Below are 23607 nucleotides of genomic sequence, written 5' to 3'. Positions count from 1 at the left end.
TGAGACAAAGTCACCATGACAGCATCTTCGTCAGACATAGCGGTACATCGACCATAGTCGATAAGATAAGAAATAGGTCGAGCAGAAGAAAGAGCGTCACAGTCCGCTCCAGATACAACCAAATCTTCCCCAACTTTTTATCATATCCAGTGAATTGCAGTACGACACGTGATGGCATGTACATAGGCACCAGTGATGGTTCGCGCGGGCCGTTTTGACTCCAAAGCTTGAGCCCGAGAAATGGGGTCCCGCGAAACGTTCATACCTTTGACGTCGAGCTTAAGAAATCTTCAAAGTTCTCCTCACACAATCCTTCTGGTCTGCTCTTCGTATGCAGAATGCTGACCGGCACTTGCGACAAGACTCACCCTCGATAAGCTCCCGGTTGCCCTGCTTACGGGTGGGCTTGCCAAAATGCGGGAGGCTGGGAAAGTAGTCGGGCACCAAACCCAAGCAGGTAAAGAGGAGCTGCGAGGTGCATGGGGAAGGCACAAACGCGACGACCCAGCGCCTGCCACAATTGATGGACCAAACACCTTCGTCTCTGGTCGCACTTGTGTGATTTCTGCACTTGGCCTCAGGTTCTCGTCTGCTGTTCTTACGCATCCCTCACGACTCACGATATCATGACCTTAGAATCACCTCAGACTCGACGATAATCGATATAATTCAAAAGTCTTAATTTGTTTACCTGCAACTCGGGCTGCTCTTGCGGTGAAGCCTCTCGTTGTTTTGCGAGCGCGTACCGTCGTCCGGTACGCATACCTAGTCGACCATGTTCAGATCACTCAGTAGCAAGAATTCGACATCCTCGTCTAAGCGCAAGAAGGCAGATCGATCAAGCCGACGTCCCGAATCAGTAGCATCCTCGTCGGCACATCACAAACACTCTCGCAATGACGAACGCTCTTCCAAGACTGAGCCCAGAAATTCGACTTCGGCTCGATCTCCCGTGAACGATTCTTCTGGTCCCTCATCCTACTACACTACTTCTGATCGACTCCACCAGCTTGAGCCTCGATCACTGACAGAGGAAGCGATCAGGACTCTTAGTATGCAAGATGACGGATGCGGAGATGCATATTCGCATGCAGAAGACTTGCCTCCAGGAGATGCTCATGCAGACAAGATTCCACGCTCTCACAGAGCCTACAAGGATGAAGCTGGCCCGCGATATAATGAAAGTCTAGAACATCACTCCCCGGCCGAGAACATAGAGTCGAATGAACGCTCGTTGCCTTACAAGGACGAGCCACAAACATCATTCGGTACATCTTCCCATGTGCAAGACCAATTCCCAGGTCAGGATCCTTCGACCTTTGCGCGTTCTGCATTCAACCCCACTATGGCTCAAGATGCTGCTGCTACTTATTACAATGGTTACCGAGTTCAACCTACTTTTTCGGCAATCAATCAATTTCCCCAATCAGGCCCAGGAGCTGCCGCCGAGTACTATTCTCAGGCTTCAATGCAACCTTCTGAGGCTGGAAACCAACATGTACCCGTGCAAGCCTTTAATGCCCCTCAGAATACATTCCACCGCCCCACCGGACAGACAACATTTTCCAACAGTCCTTCTTATCCTGCTAACTCTTACACTACTGGTCAGACTGACAGCCAAGCCAATGTCAATGCTGCGACCGATCTTTCTGGTCAGAACTATACACACCAGGAGCCATATCGTCCTACCGAAGCTTTTGTTCAAGAACATTCTACCTCGCATGAAGCCTGTCATCAACACTCTCAATCTGAGCCTTATGCAACCACCTACACTAATCAGAGTTACAACACACCTTCGCCCAGCCAACTTCCGGGATATGGTAAGCAACCTTTGACAAACCACAACCTGCCACATGTTGCGGCCGCCGGAGCAGCAGCAGTAGCAGGCTCTCAAAGCTTTCATCACAAAATGCATCATCACACTCACTCTGCTCCTTTCGGCAGTAACAATGGTGGCAAGATGTACTCCTCTCCTAGACCGTACACGTCTGGAAGTATGGCGATGCAGCACAAGCACAAAGGGCCTATCAGCAGATTTGTGGATTGGTGGAAAGACTACGAAGATGTGCGGAAGATGGAGGAGTATACTGAGTACATCGGTGTGTGCAAGTACTGCTTTGACCCTCGATCTACCGCTACGGATGCTCCCAGGAAGCACTATCGAGGAGGTCGACGGTCTTCTGATTCATTGCGAAGACGCTCCAGTGATTCGCTCCGTCGCTCTTACACCAACGGGTCCAAGTATGGCAGAATTGACAAGGATGCGAGGTATCACTCATCAGACAGCGAACGTCGTAGCAAGAAAACCAGCTGGCTGGGTGCTGGTGTCGCTGCGTATGGCATTTCAAAGGTCGGAAAGTCTTTATGGCAAAACTCTCGAGACTTTGACGACACCTACAGTGTCAAATCGGGAAGAAAGAGTGACGTCTCGAGACGTAGAGAGGTAACTAGCAATTCTTCTTCGGGTCATGAAAGCAGATCAGAGCGCATCAACGACCACAGAAGGATGTACGTTGAATCGAGTGACCGCCTCGAAACTGGTACTCAGAGCTCAGCCAGACGACCAGAATACACCAGGTCTGAGTCGAAACGTAGTCAAGACGGCCGTTATAAAGGCACCAATTCAGGCTCTGTGAGTGTAGGAGTCTCGCGGCCAAGCCAGGAACAGATCCATGTTCGTCATCCTGGCCCTGGAGTCGAATATGAATCACCACACCCGGCATCCCGCCGAGGCTACAAAAGCCGATCCAGAAGTCAAAGTCCATCGCTGGCTCAGATCCTAGGACTCTCTGGTTCGCAGAAGCGCACGTCAGCAACAGCTTCACGCTCATCCTCACCACAGCAAGGAGGTATGTTTACTGGCTTCTTCACCACACAACCAAGCAGGAGCAGATCCAAGCAGAGCAAGAAGGGGTTCTTCAACTTTGCCAATTCATCTTCGTCGTCCGCTGACTCTGGTCTCGCTTTTGGTGGTCGTCCCAGCAAGAATGGTAGCACATCACGAAGGGTCACCAAAAAGAGTTCAGACGAGCATCTCAAGGCTACTTTATTAGGTATCGGTGCTACTGCCGCTGCTATCAGCGCAGTACAGCGAGGCAAGTCAGGCAGCAAGAAGTCAAATCGTACAAGACCGCGCAACCAGGACATTCGTTACGGCACACAGCGAAGCAAAGCAGACACCAGTGAGGAAGATGGCTGGGAGTCAGCAACCGATGATGAGAGTGTCTCTTCTGGCCTCGCCTTTGGTGACTTTGATGGCAAGGTCCCTAGATGGCAACGCAGATCTGAGTCAATTACTTCGCAAAGTTCTGGTACTGACAAATGGAGCTGGCGCTGGCGTCGCAAGCCAAACAAGAAGATTACTGCTGACGACATGTCACAAGACTATCACGAGGATACTTACTCCGGCAAAGAGCCTAGTGTAGCCTCATCGCAGCCACTGCAATACGTGCATCCGGTACCAATTTCTAGCCCGATGTATTCTGAAACACGGAGCGATCCATCGATGCCCGGGGCATTCCCAGAAAAGCAATATGCTAGTGAACGCATACCGATACAACAGCCACAGCCTGTTGTGCCTCTGCAATCTAACATCTTGCACGACCAGACTCCGCCTCATGCCTCTCAATTTGATCAGCCTAGTCCTCGGGTGACCACCCGTCCTACTATACCCACAGAGTTGAGGCGCACACAATCAAGTCCTGTATCAAGCCACACCATGCGCAATGCCGCAATAGCTGGACTGGCCGGCGCGGCTGCAGCTGGAATTCTCTCCAATGGTAGAAGTCGAGCTAGAGACGACAGTCCTAGCAATGTCCGCTTCGAGCTTACCGAGAAGCAAGCTCAGAAAGAAGAGCGTCAACAACGTAAAGACGATGCTAAGGAGAGTAGAGAACGTGCAAAGGTAGAGGCTAGAGAGAACAAGGAGCGTGCTCGTCTCGATCGCGCAAGGGCAATGCAAGAAGAGTCGGAACGAGTAGCTGCTGAAAACGCGAGGCGATATGCTGAAGAAGCAGAGCGTCAGAAGTTCCTTGCCGACCAAGACGAAGAACATCAAGCTCGACTGCAAAAAGCAGCGGATGCCGAAGCCAGAGAGCGGGAAGAAGATCGCCAAAGGGAAGAAGAGATCAAGGAGTTCATGAAGAACGCACTTGCCGAGCAAGCTCGAGAGGCGGAAGCGAAAAAGCAGCGTGAAGCTTGGGAATCCCATCGGATGGCAGCTACGGGACAGATCTCTTCACCAGATTCGCGTGCTGGACCTTCCACAAATTCTACACCCGCTGGCGATAGATCACAAGGCTATTCTGGTGACCGATCTCAACAGGATGGAAACAGCTCTACGAACATGCCTTACACCACTCGTTCGTACGAGCCTTCGAACGAGCACAGTGGTCAACCTCTTATGGATGATGACCTTATCGACCCAGATTTCTTCACTCGCAGGCGTAGTCACAGCGAGCTAGCTCGACATGAAGAGCTCGCTAGAAAGGCAGCTGCAAAGATCATTGCTGATCTTGAGGACAAATACAAGGATCCTGCACCATCTCAAGCCGAGTTTTTTGCACCCAAGGAGCTCTTCGAACCGTCAAAAGGCAAAACCAAAGTCCATGGACCTATCGATGACGATACCGACTACCGTGTTTATCACATGACGGAAGATCAGGCTGCATCCATGCCCAAGGAACCACCACCTCCATACCAGCCATCTTATCAGTTTGCCAACTTACGGGACCTCAAGGGCACGGCACCATGGGATATTCCCAAGCTCAATGTGATTGCACCTACACCACCTGCAAGCTACGCCGGTTCGGCCAAAGGCGATAAGTCGCCAATCAGTGCTTCAAAGAAAGATGTTCGCAAACCCAGCCAGAAGTCTGACACTGACATTGAACCACAAAAGTCGAGTAAGGTCAGCTGGGGTGAAGACCAGACTCGTTTTTACGAGATCACGACTCCGCAATCATCGCAAGAGCAAATCAGTTCTGAGCTGCCTCATGGAGAGTATGGATCGCGCACTGGATACGTGAATCCAGAATCAGCTAAAGCAGAATTTAGTGATAGCAGGGATGTGACCGATAATGCAAACTCAAGCAACGATGAGGTAGATGAACCAATTGAGGAGATCTTCCGAGACCCGCTGTTCACCTCTTCGGGTCGCTTATATCAACAACCGTTTGTCGAGAGTGTCGACGACATTTCCTTCACCATGGACTCACCAGGTACCGAAGGCGCACCCCCAGTACAAGGGTTCATTGAGGGTGAGATCGATGATGTGGACGAGATTGAGAACCAAATGCCTCATGTTCCTGGTGGCTTCGAGGATACAACTCCGGCTCCTCAATCTGAGGATACGTTCAACACAGATATCCAGAACCTCAGTCGCGAGGTCATGCAAGAACAACAAGCTCCTCGCCGATACGAACCTTCGCAACAGAGCGAGCCATCACAGTTCTCTGACCGAGACCAGGATGACTACTTCACGACCGGGAAGCAGCGAAGGAGGCGAGACAATGAAGCAAGAAGAACATCTTTGGATCAAGACAGAGATCGACAGTTGCCGGTTCATGACCATCGCGCTGCATCACCTACGTACCAGACTCATGCCGAGTTGACAGAAAATGACCCTGCACCGAAGCAAAAGCACTCGACTTTGAAATCCGGGCTACCAGATGATCTCAGCAATGCCAAACAATCCTCAGGCTATGCTGTCGCTGGTGCAATGGCTGGTGCTGCAGCTGCGGTTGGTGCTCTCGTCAACAATGACAGCTCTCGATATGCAACTAGAAGAATGAGCGAGCCAGAAGTCGAACGCCAACGCGAGAGTCGTTCACAGTCACAACCTCGAGACACTGTATCAAGATCCACACCTACGTCACCGGTATACGAGCGACGACAATCCTTGCCTAGTCACGCGTTTGATGATCTTGATATGCTTCCTGGCAGTAAGAGGCCGAAGAAGTCGAAGAGGAACAGTCTGCTGAATTATCCTACTATCGGATCTCCACTCCGATCTGCTATGACCTGGGACGAATATATTGAGCCTTTGGATACTGCACAACATGATAAGCCTGCGCGTTCACAATCGGACGAGAATTGGGACGATCTTGAGAACCCTGTCGAGGATACCAATATGGAAATAAAGAAGGACCTTCCTTCACCTGAATCTGAACGTGGCGCTGCCTCTGTTGTCTCTGCTCCTGTTGGCGACGAGGAGAACGGTCGAAGACGCAAGAGTAGAAAGTCGCATCGTGAACGCGAAGGATCAACTTCACCTCGCAGAAGCGCATCAGTCGCAATGTCTGAGCCCTTCGAAGGTTCTCGTAGACACAAAAGGCGGTCACACCGTGACGACGATGGCTTCGAGGATGCAACATCAGCTCGATCCCGTAGTTCCCACAGCTCTAAAAGAGATGAGGACGAAAGCAGAAGCAAGAAGAAGGGTGGCATATTGAGTCTTTTCCGACGCAAGACGTCCGATGATATTCTCAGCAATGAGCAAAAACGTACCAATGGCGATGACGAACGATCTAAGCATCATCATCGCCGTCATAGCTCCGAGTATGCAGTCGATGAGTTCAATGAACGCCGAGGCTCGACCTCCAGATCTCGGTCACATGCCGAAAAAGACGAAGCTTCATCGAGACACTCAAGCAGTTCTAGACACCGACGAAGACACCATCGTGATGGGAGTGTAGATGAAGATGACGCTGGCTCTCAAGTGTCGGAGTCCAGGCGACGCCACAAGCATCGCAGTAGGGACCACAGCCGTTCGCCAGAGAAGGAGTTCAATGATACTCAGTCCCAGGCCTCGGAATCAAGGCGCAGACATAGACATCGTGATCGAGATCTGGACCTGGACGATAGGAGATCGCTCTCGCGAGGCAGCAAGATCATCAACGACGAGGACAAGTCTTTTTTAGTGGAGCGGGTAGAGGATGAAGAGCCCACCCCTCTACCCGTGGATGATGTCCTGTCATCATCACAGGCTCCAGCATCAGTCGAACAATCACAAGAGCCTATCTCGCGGTCAACAAGTGACGAGATCGAGATTGTGGAGCAACCTGATGAATCGACCACATCCCCAACAGTCTCCGACGAGCTGAAGGATTCTCCAGATGTCGCGGTACCGGCCAACTCTGATGAAGCAAATCGAGAGGTCGTGGAGGCGCAATCTAGTCCATCACCATCAGAATCACTATCGCCTCCTCTCGAACACATGACACCCGCGAGGCCGATTGTTCCATTACGAATCAGCTCATCTACAGCTGTTCCGTTGAGGTTTCGCTGCCCACCAACATCTCCTGGTCTTCCACGAGAACGCTCAGCCAGCTTCAGCTCTTCTGTTGCGCAGTCACCCTCATCTCCAATAACTCCGAAAGCGAAGAGACCATTATCCACAGAGTTCATGCATTCGACCGAGTTCAGACCGTTGTACCTGCTCGAACGCACACGCAAGCCTCAGGAGCAAGAAGCTGAACAAAACTTGCCAAGTCTACCTCCAAGTCGTAGTGCGAGCTCATCTAGCTTGCAAAGCAGTGAGGATTGGCAGTCTGCAGCCGAAGACTTCGAGCCCGGCGAACAGGACGACTTGGGCGCACCTGCGTTTGATCAATTCCACACAGATGAACCTGAGGATGTTCTGGATTCCGCGCAGACCACGCCCAAAGCGACTGAGTTTCCTAAGCATGTTTTAGAGTCTCGTCCTCATCTAGAGCCTGAGTACTACACATGGAGTGACATGGAGCGCGAGGAACACTTGCGCCGAGAAGCCGAGAACGAGCACCATGACAAGCAGAAAGAAGAAGTTCCTCCACCAAGCGATGAACAGACTGGGCCGATCTCTGCTGAGAACACCATATCGCCGAGCGCGGACACTGAAATTGCTGTCAATCAAGATCCCATGGCAACGGATGTATGGGGTGAGATGAGTGACGAAGAATTTCCCAGTACGGAGGTGCCTGTCCGTGAAGATTCTGCAGAACCTACCACGCAACCGCAAGAATCAGAAGCTGGCTCGAATCCCGCAGTCTTAACCAAAAAGCATAAGAACAAGAAAGCACCCAAACTAGGAACCTCTTCCGTCTCCGAACTCACAAGCCCTGTTCGCGAAACTCCAGCCGAGCTGGCAAGAAGGCGAGAAAAAGATGCACAAGATGCTGTTGATACTTGGTTCAAGCCAGAGGCAAAGCCAAACCAAGAAAGCCCCGATAATGCCAGCCTTGTACCTCTGCCAGAATCGACGACCCCTACCGAAAAAGAAACTTCTGGTCCAGCGCAAGACAGCGAAGTTCCAACTCCAGAAATCGAGCCTGGCTCTCCACTTCTGTCACGCAAAAAGTCAAAGAAGGGCAAGAAAAAGCAGAAATCTGTGGTCTTGGATGAGCCAGATCCTGAGCCAGCACCAAGCGAGAAACCCCAGGAGCCACAGCTGATTGCGAATATGGAGCCTCAGCAAGAGGTCCCTGTAGAGGTTCAAGCCCAAGTCGAAATTGAAGAGGGCCAGACGAGAACAGTATTCGAAGAGACAGCCCAGGGACAAGAGTCTGTTCCCGCACCCTCAGAGACAGTCAGCCCAACCGAGCATATTGTCGAATCTGCTACGCCTCTTGATGATATGCATTCTCATGATGATGCGCAGACCGAAGAGCCAGTCTACACTATGTCCAAGGCAGAACGTAAGAAGAACAAGAAGAAGGCAAAGAAAGCTGCTCTATCGATTGCGGTCCCTGTCATTGCTGGAGCTGTGTCAGCTACTTCAAAAGAGCATGACACCGAGGAGCTAGCTGCAGAAACCGAGCCTGCGCTTGTCAAAGACAGAGAGGACAAAAGACCCGATGACGAGATGCCCGGAGATGCTATAAAGCCATCGTCAGAGATTGACACAAAAGAGCAACAAGTCGCAGCGGCGGAGCCAATGAGTCCTTCTCACCCACATGCTGAGCTGCCACCTGAACAAGTAGCGCTTCCCCAGGAGATCCATAACTATATGACCGAGTTGGAAGCTGTCGATCCTGCTGCGGAGCTAGCTACAGAATCAACGCATGTACCGGAAGCGCCTCTCAAGGAACAGACTCAACCTAAATCCGGAGAAGTGCTTGAGGAGGAGCCACAAAACCCATCAGATACTGCTCCAGAAGCAACGAGTATAAGATCGTCTTGGTTCTCTTGGCTGCCAGGTAGTAAAAACCAGATAACTGAGGACTCTATGGCTGAGTCGAAGGCACCTGAACATGAACCGGAAGAGGCCATTGCTCTGACACAAGAGCCCTTCGAGCGGCTTCTTGAGCAGCCGATGCTTCATCCTGAGTTTGTTGACGAATCAAACGCCTCATCGGACGCCTCAAAGGACGTAACAGGGTTAAATCCGAGAGAGGTAGATCAGTCTGAGACTCTGGCGACGACTGAAGAAATCCAAAATGAGGATAGCTTTGTCGAGGATACGAAGGTCCCTACCGGTCAACCACAGCTTGAAGGGGACTTGCCACCGACGACACAGGTATCGACAGAAAAGACAGAAGATGTGGAGATTGTTGAGAGCACTAGACCTGTGCCTCAAGACGACCTACTGTCTGCTGAAGCAACACCCCACACCTTTGAGCACGCGCCAGCTATGGAAGAATCTACTGCCGACCTTCAACATTCGAATGCAGCAGATGCTTCTAACAATGTCTTGGATACTCTAGGGAAGATGTCACATGCACCTCAAGAAGAGGACCATGCATCCGAACCGGACGAAGACCCCGAACCAGCTGAAGATCTCTGGACTATGCCGTCGAAGAAAAGCAAGAAAGGCAAAAAGGCCAAGAAGGCAGCAAAAGAGAAAGCACTATCAGAAGTGGCCTCACCGTCCCCAATTATCACCGAGAATAAATCCCTGGACCACAGTTATCTCCCAAGTGACAACTCCAACATCATCGAGAGTGCCAATACCATCGAGGTAGCAGAGCCCGAGCCTTTGAGCAACGCCGACACTCAGGTTTCTAGCATTGATGTTTTGGCTGATGAGCCGGCCTCAGGTACAAGCGTTGTCGAAGACACAGGATTCTCTGCAGCTCAAATCTTAGAAGCGACGGGACAAGACGACTTCTCTGAAGCTGTATCTCAGGTCCCTGAGCCTGACGCAGAGTGCCCTAAAGCAACCGTCATACCCGTCCTGCCTGATGCACAAAGTGCAACTGCAGGTGAGGTCGAGCAAAACAGGATTGATGAGCCTGTTAACAATGCTGAGCCTCTTACTGCTACTGCCGAGGATGAGTGGGCCATGCCTTCTTCCAAAAAGAAGAAAAAGAAGGGCAAGAAAGGCAAGCAACCTTTGACAGAGATCGATGACAGTACTCAAGACGTTCCAGCCACAAAACCTCCAGAAATACAGCTACCCGAGGTTTCCGGCGCCATCGAGCAGACACCTGTCACGCCAGACGTCTTTCAAACACCTGCAGAAGACCTTACTGCACAATACTTCGCGACACCCGCCGATGAGCTCGCGGGTCAGCACTTTGTCACTCCATTTGAGGAAAGCCCAGAACAAAAACTTGCTGTTTCTGCGGGCGAAGCCGAGCCATCACCTGCTGTTCAAGAACATGACTCTGAATCGAAACCACATGAGCTGCTGAGAGATCTATCTGTTACACCAACGCAGAACACGCAGGACGAGTCCGCTGTCTTGGTGCACGAGCCTCTTACTCTGGAGCTGAGTAACCAGACTGACACTACTGCTGGTGGCACGACTCGTGAAGTGGCTTCCCAAGCAGACGCTGCAGTACCAGCGTTTGATGATGCAAAGAATAGGGAAACAGATTTCCAGGATGAGTCCAAGCCTTTGGGTTATGAGCGAGTTGTTGAACCTCCTCCGGAGCCAACACCTGAACCCTCCTCTGCTACAACACAAATAGAGCCGATTGACAGATCTGCTAGCACTCCTGAGATAGATCTGCCGAAGGACATGGACGCACATCTTGAACCCGCTACGGAAGAAAAATCCTTGCCCGAGCCGGAAACAAGCGACAAGATTCCCTCAACCAGCAGCGAATCAGACGTCCTGGACGCCGCCCCAGCTGAACTTGAACTTCAAGCTACTGCTGAGTCCATTGCCTTCACGACGATCTCCACCAAGAAATCGAAGAAAGACAAGAAAAAGACAAAGAAAGCCAAGCAGCAGGAAGTTGGGTCCGAGCCTTTCCAGGATGAGGTTGCCGACCTAGACTCTCCAACAGCACCCATAGAGGCGAGCGAGCTTCCAATCGAGCTCAAGGCTGAGTCATCTGAGACCAATGATGTTAGTATTCCTTCGGAACCACAGCAATTGCCCGAGATAGAAGCAGTCGTTGAGGAAAAGCCAATAGCCAGGAAGCTTTCGAAGAAGGAGAAAAGAAAAGCAAAGAAAGCCGCGGTGTCAGGACGAGCAACCCCCTTTGAGGATACGCCTGAGCAAGCCACGATGAACCAAGACGTGACCAGCTACTTCCCCGATACAACTGAGCATGATGCAGTTGCAGACTCAAGGGAAGTAGAGCCTTCTGGGGAGCCACAGGCCGAGGTTCTGTTTACTCCACTGGACAAATCAGGAGAAGCACAACAGGATGTGAAGACTTCGTCCCCAGATCAAGTCGAGTACGAAAAGTTGCCCATAAATTTTGCAGACCACACAACTATCGACAACGGAGAAAGCAATACTGTCGAGCCAGATGCGACAGTCAAAGATGTTACCGCTAACGTTACATCTGCTGCACACGACCTCGACACTACGGAAAACCCTTTACATGAGGCTCAGCCAGAGTCCACAAATCTCAACGAAAGAGACGTCCTTCCGGCTGAGGTTGACCCCAAAGAACCTGCAGATCTTTCGAACGATGCTCAGAAAGATGGCCAAGAGATCTCACCGCAAGTCATCGAGCCTGAGCCTGCTGACGTCAAAGATCAGGCGCCGGGTATACTTGACCAATTGATCTTAGCTCAGGAATCTGCTGTCGTTCCTGAGCGAGAGCTAGTCTACAACGATGAATCTCCTGTAGACATGCCCTCTGTTGAGGCTGAAGATCACACTGCTTCTCTAGATAATGGATTCACACCGGCTGAGCCGAATATAGAGTCTCTAGGCAGAGAGAAACCGGTCAGCAAGACAGAGACTCTTGCCGAGAATGTCGAAGAACCCACGGCAAGGGACGAGCTCGAGCCTGAGGAAGGACCTGTTCTGAAATCCGCGTCAGAGGAACAATCTCAAGCTGTCGCTGATCTTGCCCCACCGAAGATGTCAAAGAAGGATAAAAGGAAGGCCAAGAAACTGAAGCAGACCGTCGAGCCCACTCTCGAAAGCTCAGATCCAGTCGACAACCAGATTACTGAAACCGAGCCATCTTTACCGATCGTTGAAGAAGGCATTCAACCTTTGGAGACTCTCGATCAAGAAACTCCCGAAATCACGGATGACGTTGTTCCCGGACAGCCCACCAAAGACACCGAACCCTTCACAGCCAACTTGTCCAAGAAGGCTAAGAAGAAGGCGAAGGAAACAAAGACAAAGAGTACAGGCTTTGATGACGAGAACGACGATCCGTCCCCAATGCTTCCGGAATCAGGTGCAGATCTTACCGCGCCTTCTAGGGAAGACTGTGTCGAACGATCTGTTATAGAGCCATTTCAAACGCCCAGCACCGAGCCTGTTGCTCAGGTAGGCTCAGAGACTGAAACAGGACTTTATTTGGAGCCAACCACTCTGCTAGGTAAAGATCTCATTCAGGATTTAGAGGTCTCCATGGGGTCTGCGCCTGAACACTCTGTCGACTATAGAGAAGTCACCGAGATCACAACTCAACTCATCGACGACTTGGAACATGTATCCGATCCACAATCTGCGGATGCGGACACTTCAGAATCAGCTGCCAAAGATATAGAGGGTCTACCGACGGGACAGATCGCCGAGACTGCTCGCGATGACGATTCCTCAAGGCAGGTGCCGCCGGAGTACGAGGCCAATGACAAAACCAAGATCGTCGAGGCGCATGAAGATCCTCAAGTCGTCGACAATAAGGTTACTCCAGCCACTGCGCCTGTCCATAATGAGACCAATCCTCCTGAAGACAAAATTCCTGAGACGCTTGTGCCTGAACAAGAAGATGACTTCTTCACAGTGACGACCTCCAAAAAGAAGAAGAAAGGCAAGAACGCAAAACTTCAGCAGGAGACTGTAGTGACAGAAGTGCTTGATGACAAGTCCTTATCAGAGCCCTCGAATGATGCCGAGAAATCTGCCGCTGATCCCATCGAGTCTCCGCAAGATAAGCCAGACATGCCAATGGCTACGATGGTAGAAAGCAAAATTCAGCCAATACCCGAGGAAAAGCCAAGTACGGCCCTTGCAGACGAATGGGAACTGCCGACGAAAAAGTCCAAGAAGGAAAAACGCAAAGCCAAGAAGCTTCAGAACCTCGAGGATGATCTACCTAGTGAGAGCATCAAACAAGAGCCAGTCGTCGAACCTGCAATGGCAGAAGAAGCCAAGGGGATATCAGCTCCGCCGACTAGCCAAGCTACTGAATCTGTACCGTCAGGGGCAGAACCCGAATCCGTGGTCGACCCTGATGCCAATGATGACTGGAGCTTCTCTCGAAAGCTGTCAAAGAAAGAAAAGCGCAAGAACAAGAAAGCATCCATCATCGACGAGCTACCAAAAGGAATAGAGCCCGTAGCGATGACAGAAAACGCCTCTGAGGTTCAGAATGCTCACAGCAGTGATCAAACGTCCGAAAATTCGGACGTCAAGCTGGATCCCACAGAGTGCGGTCGAGAGGAAACTTCGTCGGCTGGAGATATCATAGCTGTTGAGGATGCATCATCGGAGCCTGCCATCCAAGAAAACGAAGCCGCGCCAACAAAAGACAAAGAGCCGGCTTCTACCTTCGTTAACGTATCTCAAGACATAGACTTCGCAGCAACTTTGGCGGCAGGTTTGCAAGACTCTGGCTTCGACCCCAGCCTTGTCATCGATGATCCTGTGTTTCATCGACGGGCAAGCCCTACGAGTGTAGGAGAAGCTGACCCTGGAGAAGTCACAACAACGACAAAAAGAAGATCAAAGAAGAGCACCGGTCAAAGCGGGCATGCAAGCCCTTTGCAAGATGTGTCTAGGGAGCCGCCTTCAATCGAAACCTCTCAGCCTACAGAAGGGTCTACGAACGATGATTTCTCTGATGCTTTGACAGCCAGCCTGATTGCATCTGGGTTTGCACCCAATGCTCTTGCCAACCTCTCGCCTGATATTAAGGATGCTCAGGCTGAACCAGAAGAGTTCTCTTTTGCCATACCCAAGAGGAAGAAGAAAGGCAAGAAGAGCACCCGAACCGAGATGACGACTTCAGAGGCACCCGCACCCACAGACAAGCCCGAATCTCAGGTTTCAGAAAGTGACATACGGAAATCAATACCTGCAGAAATTGATAAAGTACCTACTCAGGAGCCTAAGGCAGCTCAAGAGGAGATCCCAACCATTGGAACAGATGTCGATGGACCGACCGGTGCATCGCCAAAGAGGTCAGCCAGTCCCACTTTCTTTCACACCTCTGAAGTCTCGCAATTTCTGCCAGTCAGTATTGATCACCTAGTCCAGTCAAGTAAGGAGTTTGTAGAACTAAGCCCTCAGCAGTCAGCAGATCCATCTATGATTGAGACGATGGCCAAAGACATACCGCAACCGACGCTAGAAGATGCGAATGCTGCTCCAACCACAGATTCTCCACGACTACCAGCTCCTGCTACAATCTACAAGGAGCCAGCAACATGGTCTTTTGACAAACTAGAGTCGCCTACTATGGAGCAAATCCCGAACCCAGATCAAGCAGTACTTGAGAATGATCCTTTTGTTTCCTCCAATCTCGTTCCGGAGACAGAAGAGCAGATTGCAGAAGCTGAACCTATCTCGCCCGTTGAGTCAACCACCAAAGACAGAACTTCGTATCTCTTCCAGTCTCCAGTAAACATGGCTGGTCTCGACAAGGATAAAGACTTGTTACCAGAATTTACTCAGAAGCAGACCAGCAGGTTCCATGAGCCTGAAGAGTTCTTGGGCTCGAACTCGAATTCCAGGCCACGAACGCCACCTGCACCTCTACCACCGAGTCCTTCACAAGTACCTCACATGCCTTTGCCGCCAACACCATCAAGAATAGCAACTCCTCCAGCGCCTCTTCCACCAAGTCCTTCCCGCCAGCAAGCAAGCTTGCCAGGCCCTCTACCGCCTGTTCCTCATCCCGATCGGTCACCGCCTTTGACCAGAAAGAAGAGTCTCTATGATGTTGGATCTCCTGGTCCAGGACATTCTAGCAAAGCTGCAAGACGTTCCGCGACACCACAACACTCGTTCCGAGCACAGATCGATTCATCCCAGCCAGAGGCAATACCCGGTGCTGATAGAAGCAGCTTGGACGACCGAGTTCCGATGCTGCGATCTGTGGACTCAAATCGGTCACTCCGTAGCAACAGGGAGCAAGCCCGATCGATGAGTTCAGCAAGCAAGGACTCTGCTGCTCCTTCCCTAAGAAGGATAAATAGAAGCTTGTCAGGTGACTTGAGGGCGGCTAGCACGAGGCGGGGAGATGTTTCGACGCATGGACCACCAACAACAATCCCCATCGAACCTCCCCCCACACCGCCTTTGCAAGACGAAGAGTTCAACGGCCACGGTGCTTCCCGTCCTTCGGACATGGCAAACATCTATGTAAGTATCTAAATGTTTTGTATTGTAGCAAAAACTGACGTGAAATAAAGGAGGGCTGGGGTGATCTCCGCAGCTCGCCGACCGTGTCTCCGACGCGACCGCCTAGCATGCGCAAACGCCAAAGCATGCACATTCTTGACCTAGAAGCTAGACTCGACCAGCTCGCTTCCGAGAACCGTTACCTACAGGATGCCATCGACCAAACCACGTCTGCCCACCCATCAATCCGTGACAATGATGGACTGCAAGATATGCTTAGAGCACGTGATTTGCAGCTTCAAGAGAAAGATGCAGAGATTCAACAGATTCGATCATTGCTCGAGCCTTTGCAGAGAGAAATTGCAAAGTTGACCGAGGTCAACAACAATCTTTCTGAAGTCAACCGTAGCTTCACAGCCAATAACGATGTTCCTTATGCGACCTTGCAGAGTGAACATAGCCAAGCTCATAGACAGCTGCAGCAGACGAGTCAGGAGCTCGAAAGTCTCAAGAGACAACATCATGAGCTCAGTGATAACATGGAAGACATTGTCCGACAAGAAATTGCCAATGCTCTGGAAGACAGGAATGCTGAGATTCGGAAGCTGCGTGAGGAACTCGATGTTGCTAGCCAACAGATTCGTCTCCTCCAGAGTGAAATTTTAGCTTCCAAGGGCGACAATTGGCTGACGATACGCGATGAGGATTATTTCGATACCTCATGCCAGAAGCTATGTCAGCATGTTCAGCAATGGGTCTTGCGCTTCTCAAAGTACTCTGACAATCGCATGTGCCGTCTTACCTCGGACTTGACCGATGAGAAGGTCGCAGCTAGACTCGACAACGCAATACTGGATGGATCTGATGTCGACAAGCTGCTTGGAGACCGTGTTCGCCGACGTGACGTCTTCATGTCAGTTGTCATGACTATGATCTGGGAGTACGTCTTTACCAGATACCTCTTCGGCATGGATAGAGAACAGCGACAGAAGCTCAAGTCATTGGAGAAGATACTCTCTGAAGTCGGACCTGCACGCGCAGTAGCACAATGGAGAGCAACTACCTTGACGCTCCTGTCACGCCGACCAGCCTTTGCAACCCAACGCAATCTCGACACTGAAGCCGTCGCGCAAGAAATCTTTAGTGTTTTATCTGCTTTGCTTCCACCTCCAGCACAACTCGAAACACAGATATTATCATCACTACGTAACGTTCTTCGTGTGGCCGTGGAGTTGTCCATCGAGATGCGCTCCCAGAAAGCGGAGTACATCATGCTGCCACCCCTGCAACCCGAGTACGACACCCAAGGCGATTTAGTTCGCAAAGTGCATTTCAACGCTGCACTCATGAACGAACGTTCTGGCGACTACACCAGCAACGACGAATTAGAGCGTACTCAGGCAGTCGTCAAGATTGTCCTCTTCCCTCTGGTCGTCAAGAAGGGCGATGACTTTGGCGAAGGAGAAGACGAGATTGTGGTTTGTCCTGCACAAGTGCTTGTTGCCGGATCCAAACAGGGCAAAAAGGTTGTCAGAGTGTTGAGTGGAGCTATGGATATTGATAACCCTAGACGAAGCAACCAAAGCATCATTTCAGGGTTGGAGAGTGGAGGTATGATTTGATCCTGAGGGAAGGTGTGGAAGGGGCTGGATACACCTATGAGTGCTTTTTCTGTTTCTATTTCTACATATTCTTATGGCGGTATGGTTTATGACTGATGAAATTGATGGGGTTTTATGCGTAGTTTGAGGACGAAATGGGTACCTAAATATGAATAATTGATGTGATTTACGCCCCCAAGTTAAGATACCAGTGCACCAAATGTGGAAAGTCTGATTCATATACCCAGATAGCTCGAAAAAAGCAGTGTCCAAATGGACGGATGAACCAAGAGGATTTTCATCAAGAAAAGATGGGTTGAGAAGGGATCTAGGAAGGCACTACCACGAAGAGGAAAGCCACGACATAAACATGAAATAGGCAGAAGCGGCCATGGAGACGGAAGGAGCGACTACAAAGCAGGAAGGAGCAACTATGAAGGAGGAAGGTACGACGTGATCACGGAAAAGGAAGGAGCGGCCATGGAGAAGGAGAGAGCGACCATGACGAAGGAGGGAGCGACCATGACGAAGGAGGGAGCGACTGACTACAAAGAAAGGAAGGCACGACGTAATCATAGAAAAGGAAGGAGCGGTCATGAAGAACGAAGGAGTAACCCATTGTAGTGGAAAGAGGGCAATGATCAAGAAAGATGCGGCGATCATGTTGACCATACAAACTCTGATACATTCTGAGCAGAGAAGATTACTCACACACACAAAGCTCTCAGAGAGACCTGGGACATTCATTCACGTAACTTCACATTGATGGATGGCATGAAAAAAATAATTGAATTGCAGAAGTAAAAAGATAAGAGAGACGGTAACGTAAAAGCGAATCAACAAACTTGGTTTCGAGCTAGCATTGAAACTATTCATAAGAATAACAAACTATCAATCAGTAGATACAACCAAACAGACTCCTCCTCGTCCTCATAGAGTCGTCGTCTATAGACGAGACAATCCAGCAATCTCTCTTGGGGCATGATAGTTAGGCACCTTCATGTCCAAAGCAGAACCCGAATATCCCAAGTCCTCGGCAACAAGCATAGCACACTTCTCACCAATGAGCAATGCAGTACTATAAGTATTGCAACCCACATTATCAGGACATATAGACAAGTCTGCAACCTTCAATCCCTTGACACCGTGGACATTGAGTCTTTCATCAAGCACTCCATGCTTGACAATAGAATTTCCTTCTTTGGGAGCCATCGAACAGGTTCCGAGACTGTGCCAAGTAGTCTCGACATGTCGTTTTGTCCATTCAATGATATGGTTTATATCTTCGTTGGAGTAAACAAGATCTTTGCGGATCTCTTGCTTGTTGCTGTTGAGGAAGGAAGGAGAAGGTGCTGTTCCGCTTTCCAACGGCATACTCCAACTTCCATGTTGAATACCCGCAGTGATGTGGTTTTCTCCCGCATAAGCCTTGGTCGTTGCCAGATCCATGTCCATGGCGCGTGCAGGACTGTCGTAGGCGTAGAAGGGATGCATGGAAGTTACTTCGCCGGCATAAGCGTCCATGCGTCGAGCGGTCTCGCGGGACTTGATGTAACCCCAGACCATGGGTGCCATGTCGCGTTTGTCGTTCATGAAGCCAGCGTCAAAGTCGGGGGCGTCGTAGGCGGAGGGAGAGGTTATGTGGGTGAAGCCTCTGCTGAAGGGGTACTCGAGGAAGTGGAACATGGTGAAAAACTTTCCGGGGGGCATCAACATGTGGTCTCCGAACCATCCGGCGATGACACTATAATGCATCACGGGTTTCGGAACGGGCGTCAGCAGTGTGAAGAGAGAGGAAAACGTGCCATGATAAGCAGTGATGCGAAGGGACTTACATCAGGGGCGTTCTTGAAGTAGCTCTCCCATCCGGATCGGAATTCTGGACTGAGTATCGATGTGTATTAGCATGTGTTTGATTGTCTTGTGGCTAGATGGGAACTCACCAAGGCCATTTGTCCATCTGAGCAAGTTCATTCTCATCAGGCCGAATTTTGACACCAGCTTCGATACCATTGGTAGCCAGAGGACCAGTACCATTGACATTCCATTGTTCGTAGACTGCCTTCTGAACAGCAGGATCACCACGAACAAAGTCATCGAAAGACTCGACATGAGGCTTAGCTCTGAAGACTGAGAAAGTCAAGTAGTGGTCTTGGAAGTTAAGACCAACACCAGGAAGATCGACCAGTGGCTTGACTCCAGCAGCACGAAGCTTTTCAGGGTCGCCTGTTGTACATTACATCAGTATCTACACTTATGTGAGGAAGACAAGGGATAAACCTACCAATACCAGAGCGCTGAAGGATAAGAGGAGAACTCAAGGTGCCTCCACTAACGATGATCTGTTTTCTTGCCCTGTAGATCTTGGCTTGATCTTGGTCAGGAGACAGTGGTTTAGTTGGCACGACCTTGACACCAACAGCTCTACCTCCTTCCATAATCACTTTCTCGACTTTGGTGTTGCAGACCAAATGAAGGTTTGAGTGGTGAGCACGAGTACTGTGGATATATGCATGAGCAGAATCTGAACGACGTCCGGTATCTCTGTTGATCCATTTCTCCCAGTGGCAGGCTCCATGCCCGGTCTTCAAGTCCTGCAAGTCGTCGGTGACGGGAATACCTTGGGACTCGGCGGCACGAAGGAAATCCTGCATAACAGGGTAAGTGTAGTTACCGAAAGAGACTTTGATGGGGCCTTCGAAGCCGTGGATGTCACGGTTGTTGCAGGCTCTTTGGTAAGTCTCGTGCTTTCTCATCAGAGGGAGTAACTCCTTAGTAGTCCAGCCTTTGGCTTGGAAGTCGTCGTAGTCAGAGGCTGAAGCACGAGTGTACATCTGGTCTAGCTTTCAGCATTGTGCTCAAGCTTTGTACGTATTCTCTTCACTTACCATGAAGTTGATAGAAGAACCTCCACCAAGGATGTGAGCACAAGGCACCACGGCACGACGGCCACCCAGCCATTCAGAAGGTCTGGAGTAGTAGAACGAAGCTGTCTTACTGTCGAGCTTCATGTTTCTAGGGTAGATACCAGGACGGTACACCCAAGGGTTATTGAGGTTGGACTCTCCAGCCTCGATGAGCATGACCTGGAGGTTATGGTCGAGGTTGGCCAATCGACCAGCGACGACGCAGCTGAAAAAAATCAACAACAAAATCAACACAGTGAAGAAACATAGACTGACCCGCATGATCCTCCGCCAGTAACGATGATATCAACCTCGTCTGGGATAGTCATGATGTTCAATTTTGATCTCAAGCTTCCTCTCGATAATTGATGGAAGCAACTCTGGTGCTTCTCGGAGGGCACTTACCACCCTGACTATATATCTTTGGTCCCACAATAGCTACGCGTCTCCAAACACAGCCCCGCTTGATCCTTGAAAGACTCGGTTATATGGGATCAAGTGTGAGGGGAGATCCACGTATCACGTACAAACCCACATTTGAACGGCGACTAGAGATGATTAAGGCGCGTGGGGTGAGCAACGATGAGAATACCCTTGTATTGATCATCCTTTCCATGCAGCTAGTGAGCTCTGAAAGCATTCAGAATAAATCAAGGCGTAGTCGGCATTCTCGCTGGAACTTCTCTGCCTTTCCCATGCGCGACGATCCGTCAAGATGGCTATAGCAATGCACAGTGTTGTTCAGAAGCAAGTGATGTCCACGGAGAGATGATATTCGGGAGTATCCCCATGACCACACCTCCGATCTGGAAAGCATGCATGCATCTGTATAGCTTCTGATATTACTGTGTGGCACCATGAGCGGGGTTCTTGTAGCAGCCTTGAGCACAGGAGGCAGATGTGCACCCAGCACAGTGGATAGCAGGATTGCTCATGCTTGCTAGCAGTAGACCTGCTTGTGCCCAAGAGGGATCCGATCTCCATGGGCTAGTAGTGCCAATCCAATGAGCGTATGCGCCATCGAGTCTTTGAGCTAGATCAGTACTCCCATTGACCCAAGCGTGTCTCTTCAGATGACGGTAGCTGCAACAGCTCCTCATGAGCCATGCCACAGGGGACGTAGCTGTTCCCCGCACGATGCGCTTGATCAGGCTCAGTATGTGGGTGGCATTGGTGGGACAGATCTTCCAGACCTTTCAAGTACCCAGAGAGGCGTATGGTTCGTAAGCGCTTTACACGTGTCTGCTGATGTAGACGTATCTTAGCTCGAGGGACAAGTGACTCCAGCTTCGATAGCAGAGTTAACTATCGATTCGTCAATTGCTAGAAGTCATGATGGATCCCAGCAATTTGAAGTCCTGACTAGTTTCGCGGGGCAATAGTGGAGATGTCTGAGGAAGGAACGTCTTGGAGCACAATCCCTGAGTACGTACTGTTCCTGCCAAATGTAATGTTGCGGGGAGAGTGTGGGGTTGATGCAGGGCCCTGGGCAAGAACGAACAACGGAGCCAATAACTTCTCGATTCAGAGACCCATTTGGATCTCACCTGATCCTTGGCTATACAGGTTCGGGATTTGATTCTGCCGTTTCTACTAAAGTTAGGAGTTGCGTAGCGCCAAGGTGTCAATGTGAGACTTGACATGGATACACCCCCTCCTAACACGGCAGTGATCAATGACAAGAGCCGAACAACCCGGTAACACTAATTGAAGATGTTGTGATGACAAAAAAACAGTGAGCAGCATCTCGAGGGCGCCAATCGAGGATACGAATCTGTAATTTTCCAAGTTGATCCGAATAATAAGGGCGATCTAGAATCGAAAGAAGAGAAACAAAAACAGCCTGCCTCTGGGGTATCTAGGTTTTGCGCTGGAGGCATTAAGTGACTTGGAAGTAATATGATTCAAACAAAGGAAAGAAGAAAACCGAAATTCGGCACCTTACCACACTAACGCCAGGAGCCTCTCAACTCAAAAGTCAGGTTTCAATTATGCAGATCACTCAGAAGCTGCCCACTCCTTCGATATCTCCTCTCTTACTCCGCGGCACCACTTGAATATAGTCTCGTCAAACTGTTTCCAAGCTTCTGCGTCCTTGCCGTGTACAACGTGAAGCACGTTGAAGGAGAGGATGGTCTCCCATCGAAGTTCTGAAGCTTTTGACCAGAAGCGCAAGTTTTCAGCACATCGATATGGCTTTGCTACGTCTGTGAAGAAAGTCTTGATTTCGCCAAATGGTCGCTCAGAGCGGCGGACCATTTCGTTGTGAAGCTGCACCAATCGTAGACCACTCTGAAGAGCTTGCAAGAATGGAGATGGTTCTTCAGGAGTAGATTCGGTCCATTGTGGAAGGGGCTCCGAGCTGGTGTCAAAAGACGACATGAAAAGCCATTCTCTTTCGCGCTCCCGACCAGTCCAGTCTCCATGACGCCAGGCGCAGTTGGCTCGAGAATCTTGCTCTTGTTGCTCGTGTAATTGCTCTTTGGACAGCAGGTCGTTGATACTATCGATCCAAGAAGTTATGCCGACTCTTTCTTCCTCCTTGATGCCTCCACGGAATTCTCTGGCAGCTGCACGTTTCAGAACATCCAGGACTTCGTACAGATCTCCACGGATTTTACGCTCGGACTGAATCGCATAGAGTTGCTGGGGGCGCGGGTGTGATGTGTAGTATGTCTTTGCGGCGCGTATAGCCAGGGTGATGATATCAAGCATGTGAAGACCCATAATCTCGTGCCAGCCTTGAGCAATTGGAGGTTCGTCGGGGTTTGTAGGGGCTCGGACGGACTCGACAATCGCTTCTCGGGTAGCATCGTCGTATGTGATACCTTCGGCCGACTCCTGGAGTACTTTTTGAGCATCGTCCAGGGCTTCGCGAAGCTGCTGGCGAAGCACAGGAAGATCTGGTGGGGGCGGTACATTTGGCTCTTTGTAGGCATATGTTGAGACAGTCGGTGGCAGCATAACAGGCTCTGACCATTCTTCGTTGGTATCTTTCGGACTCTCGACCAAGCCATCTTCTGATGTGGTGTATATGGCAACGTTGGTGTCTAGTTGTTTGATGCCTTTCTTTGGCTTTGCAAATTGAGCACCCTTGCCGTCGAGAAGGCCGGTACGAGCAAAGTAGTATTGCATGTGAGCGATGCTTCCCAAGCTCATGACACTGTCGCGATTGCGGGCAGAGTCTGAAAAGGCGGTGCCTTGTGGTCGCATGTAGCCATTCTTGCGACGACCTGATTCCGAACGAGCCGACGATGAGGATACGGATCTGCTAGAGATTGTTGACGGCGTCGACACTGAGCGGTCGGAACGAGCGTCCAGCGGAGGGCACCCACTAGGGTAGAGAGCTAGCGAGGGATGCACATCCAGGCCAGGAGACGACGGACGTAGAAAGGGGGATCTCGAAGACACG

The 23607-nt window shown here is 50.5% G+C and overlaps 4 protein-coding genes across 4 annotated transcripts; 2 read left to right on the top strand and 2 right to left on the bottom strand.

Moving 5' to 3' along the window:
- Positions 1-775: 775 nt before the first annotated feature.
- M437DRAFT_21262 (uncharacterized protein) lies at positions 776-9319 on the top strand (the record flags this gene model as incomplete). Its single annotated transcript, XM_041019014.1, has 2 exons — positions 776-4250; positions 4299-9319. Coding segments are annotated over 2 exons (8496 nt in total), but the record flags the coding sequence as incomplete, so codon positions are not given.
- A 6515-nt stretch (positions 9320-15834) lies between these two features.
- Positions 15835-17310, top strand: M437DRAFT_37576 (uncharacterized protein; the record flags this gene model as incomplete). The annotated part of the gene is made up of 1 exon (XM_041019656.1): positions 15835-17310. The coding sequence occupies one exon, from the start codon at positions 15835-15837 to the stop codon at positions 17308-17310; it is 1476 nt and encodes a 491-aa protein (XP_040884741.1).
- Positions 17311-18234: 924 nt separating this feature from the next.
- Positions 18235-20524, bottom strand: M437DRAFT_71514 (alcohol oxidase p68; the record flags this gene model as incomplete). The annotated part of the gene is made up of 6 exons (XM_041025686.1): positions 18235-19010; positions 19121-19173; positions 19233-19515; positions 19574-20123; positions 20178-20421; positions 20472-20524. The coding sequence occupies 6 exons, from the start codon at positions 20522-20524 to the stop codon at positions 18235-18237; spliced, it is 1959 nt and encodes a 652-aa protein (XP_040884740.1).
- Positions 20525-22208: 1684 nt separating this feature from the next.
- Positions 22209-23582, bottom strand: M437DRAFT_12689 (uncharacterized protein; the record flags this gene model as incomplete). The annotated part of the gene is made up of 1 exon (XM_041018672.1): positions 22209-23582. A coding segment is annotated over one exon (1374 nt), but the record flags the coding sequence as incomplete, so codon positions are not given.
- Between the last annotated feature and the right edge of the window lie 25 nt (positions 23583-23607).

Source organism: Aureobasidium melanogenum (genome assembly GCF_000721775.1).
Source record: "Aureobasidium melanogenum CBS 110374 unplaced genomic scaffold scaffold_1, whole genome shotgun sequence".
NCBI classification, from domain to species: domain Eukaryota; kingdom Fungi; phylum Ascomycota; class Dothideomycetes; order Dothideales; family Saccotheciaceae; genus Aureobasidium; species Aureobasidium melanogenum.
Note: the sequence above shows the minus strand (reverse complement) of the source record. Positions and strands in the feature narration are given on the sequence as shown.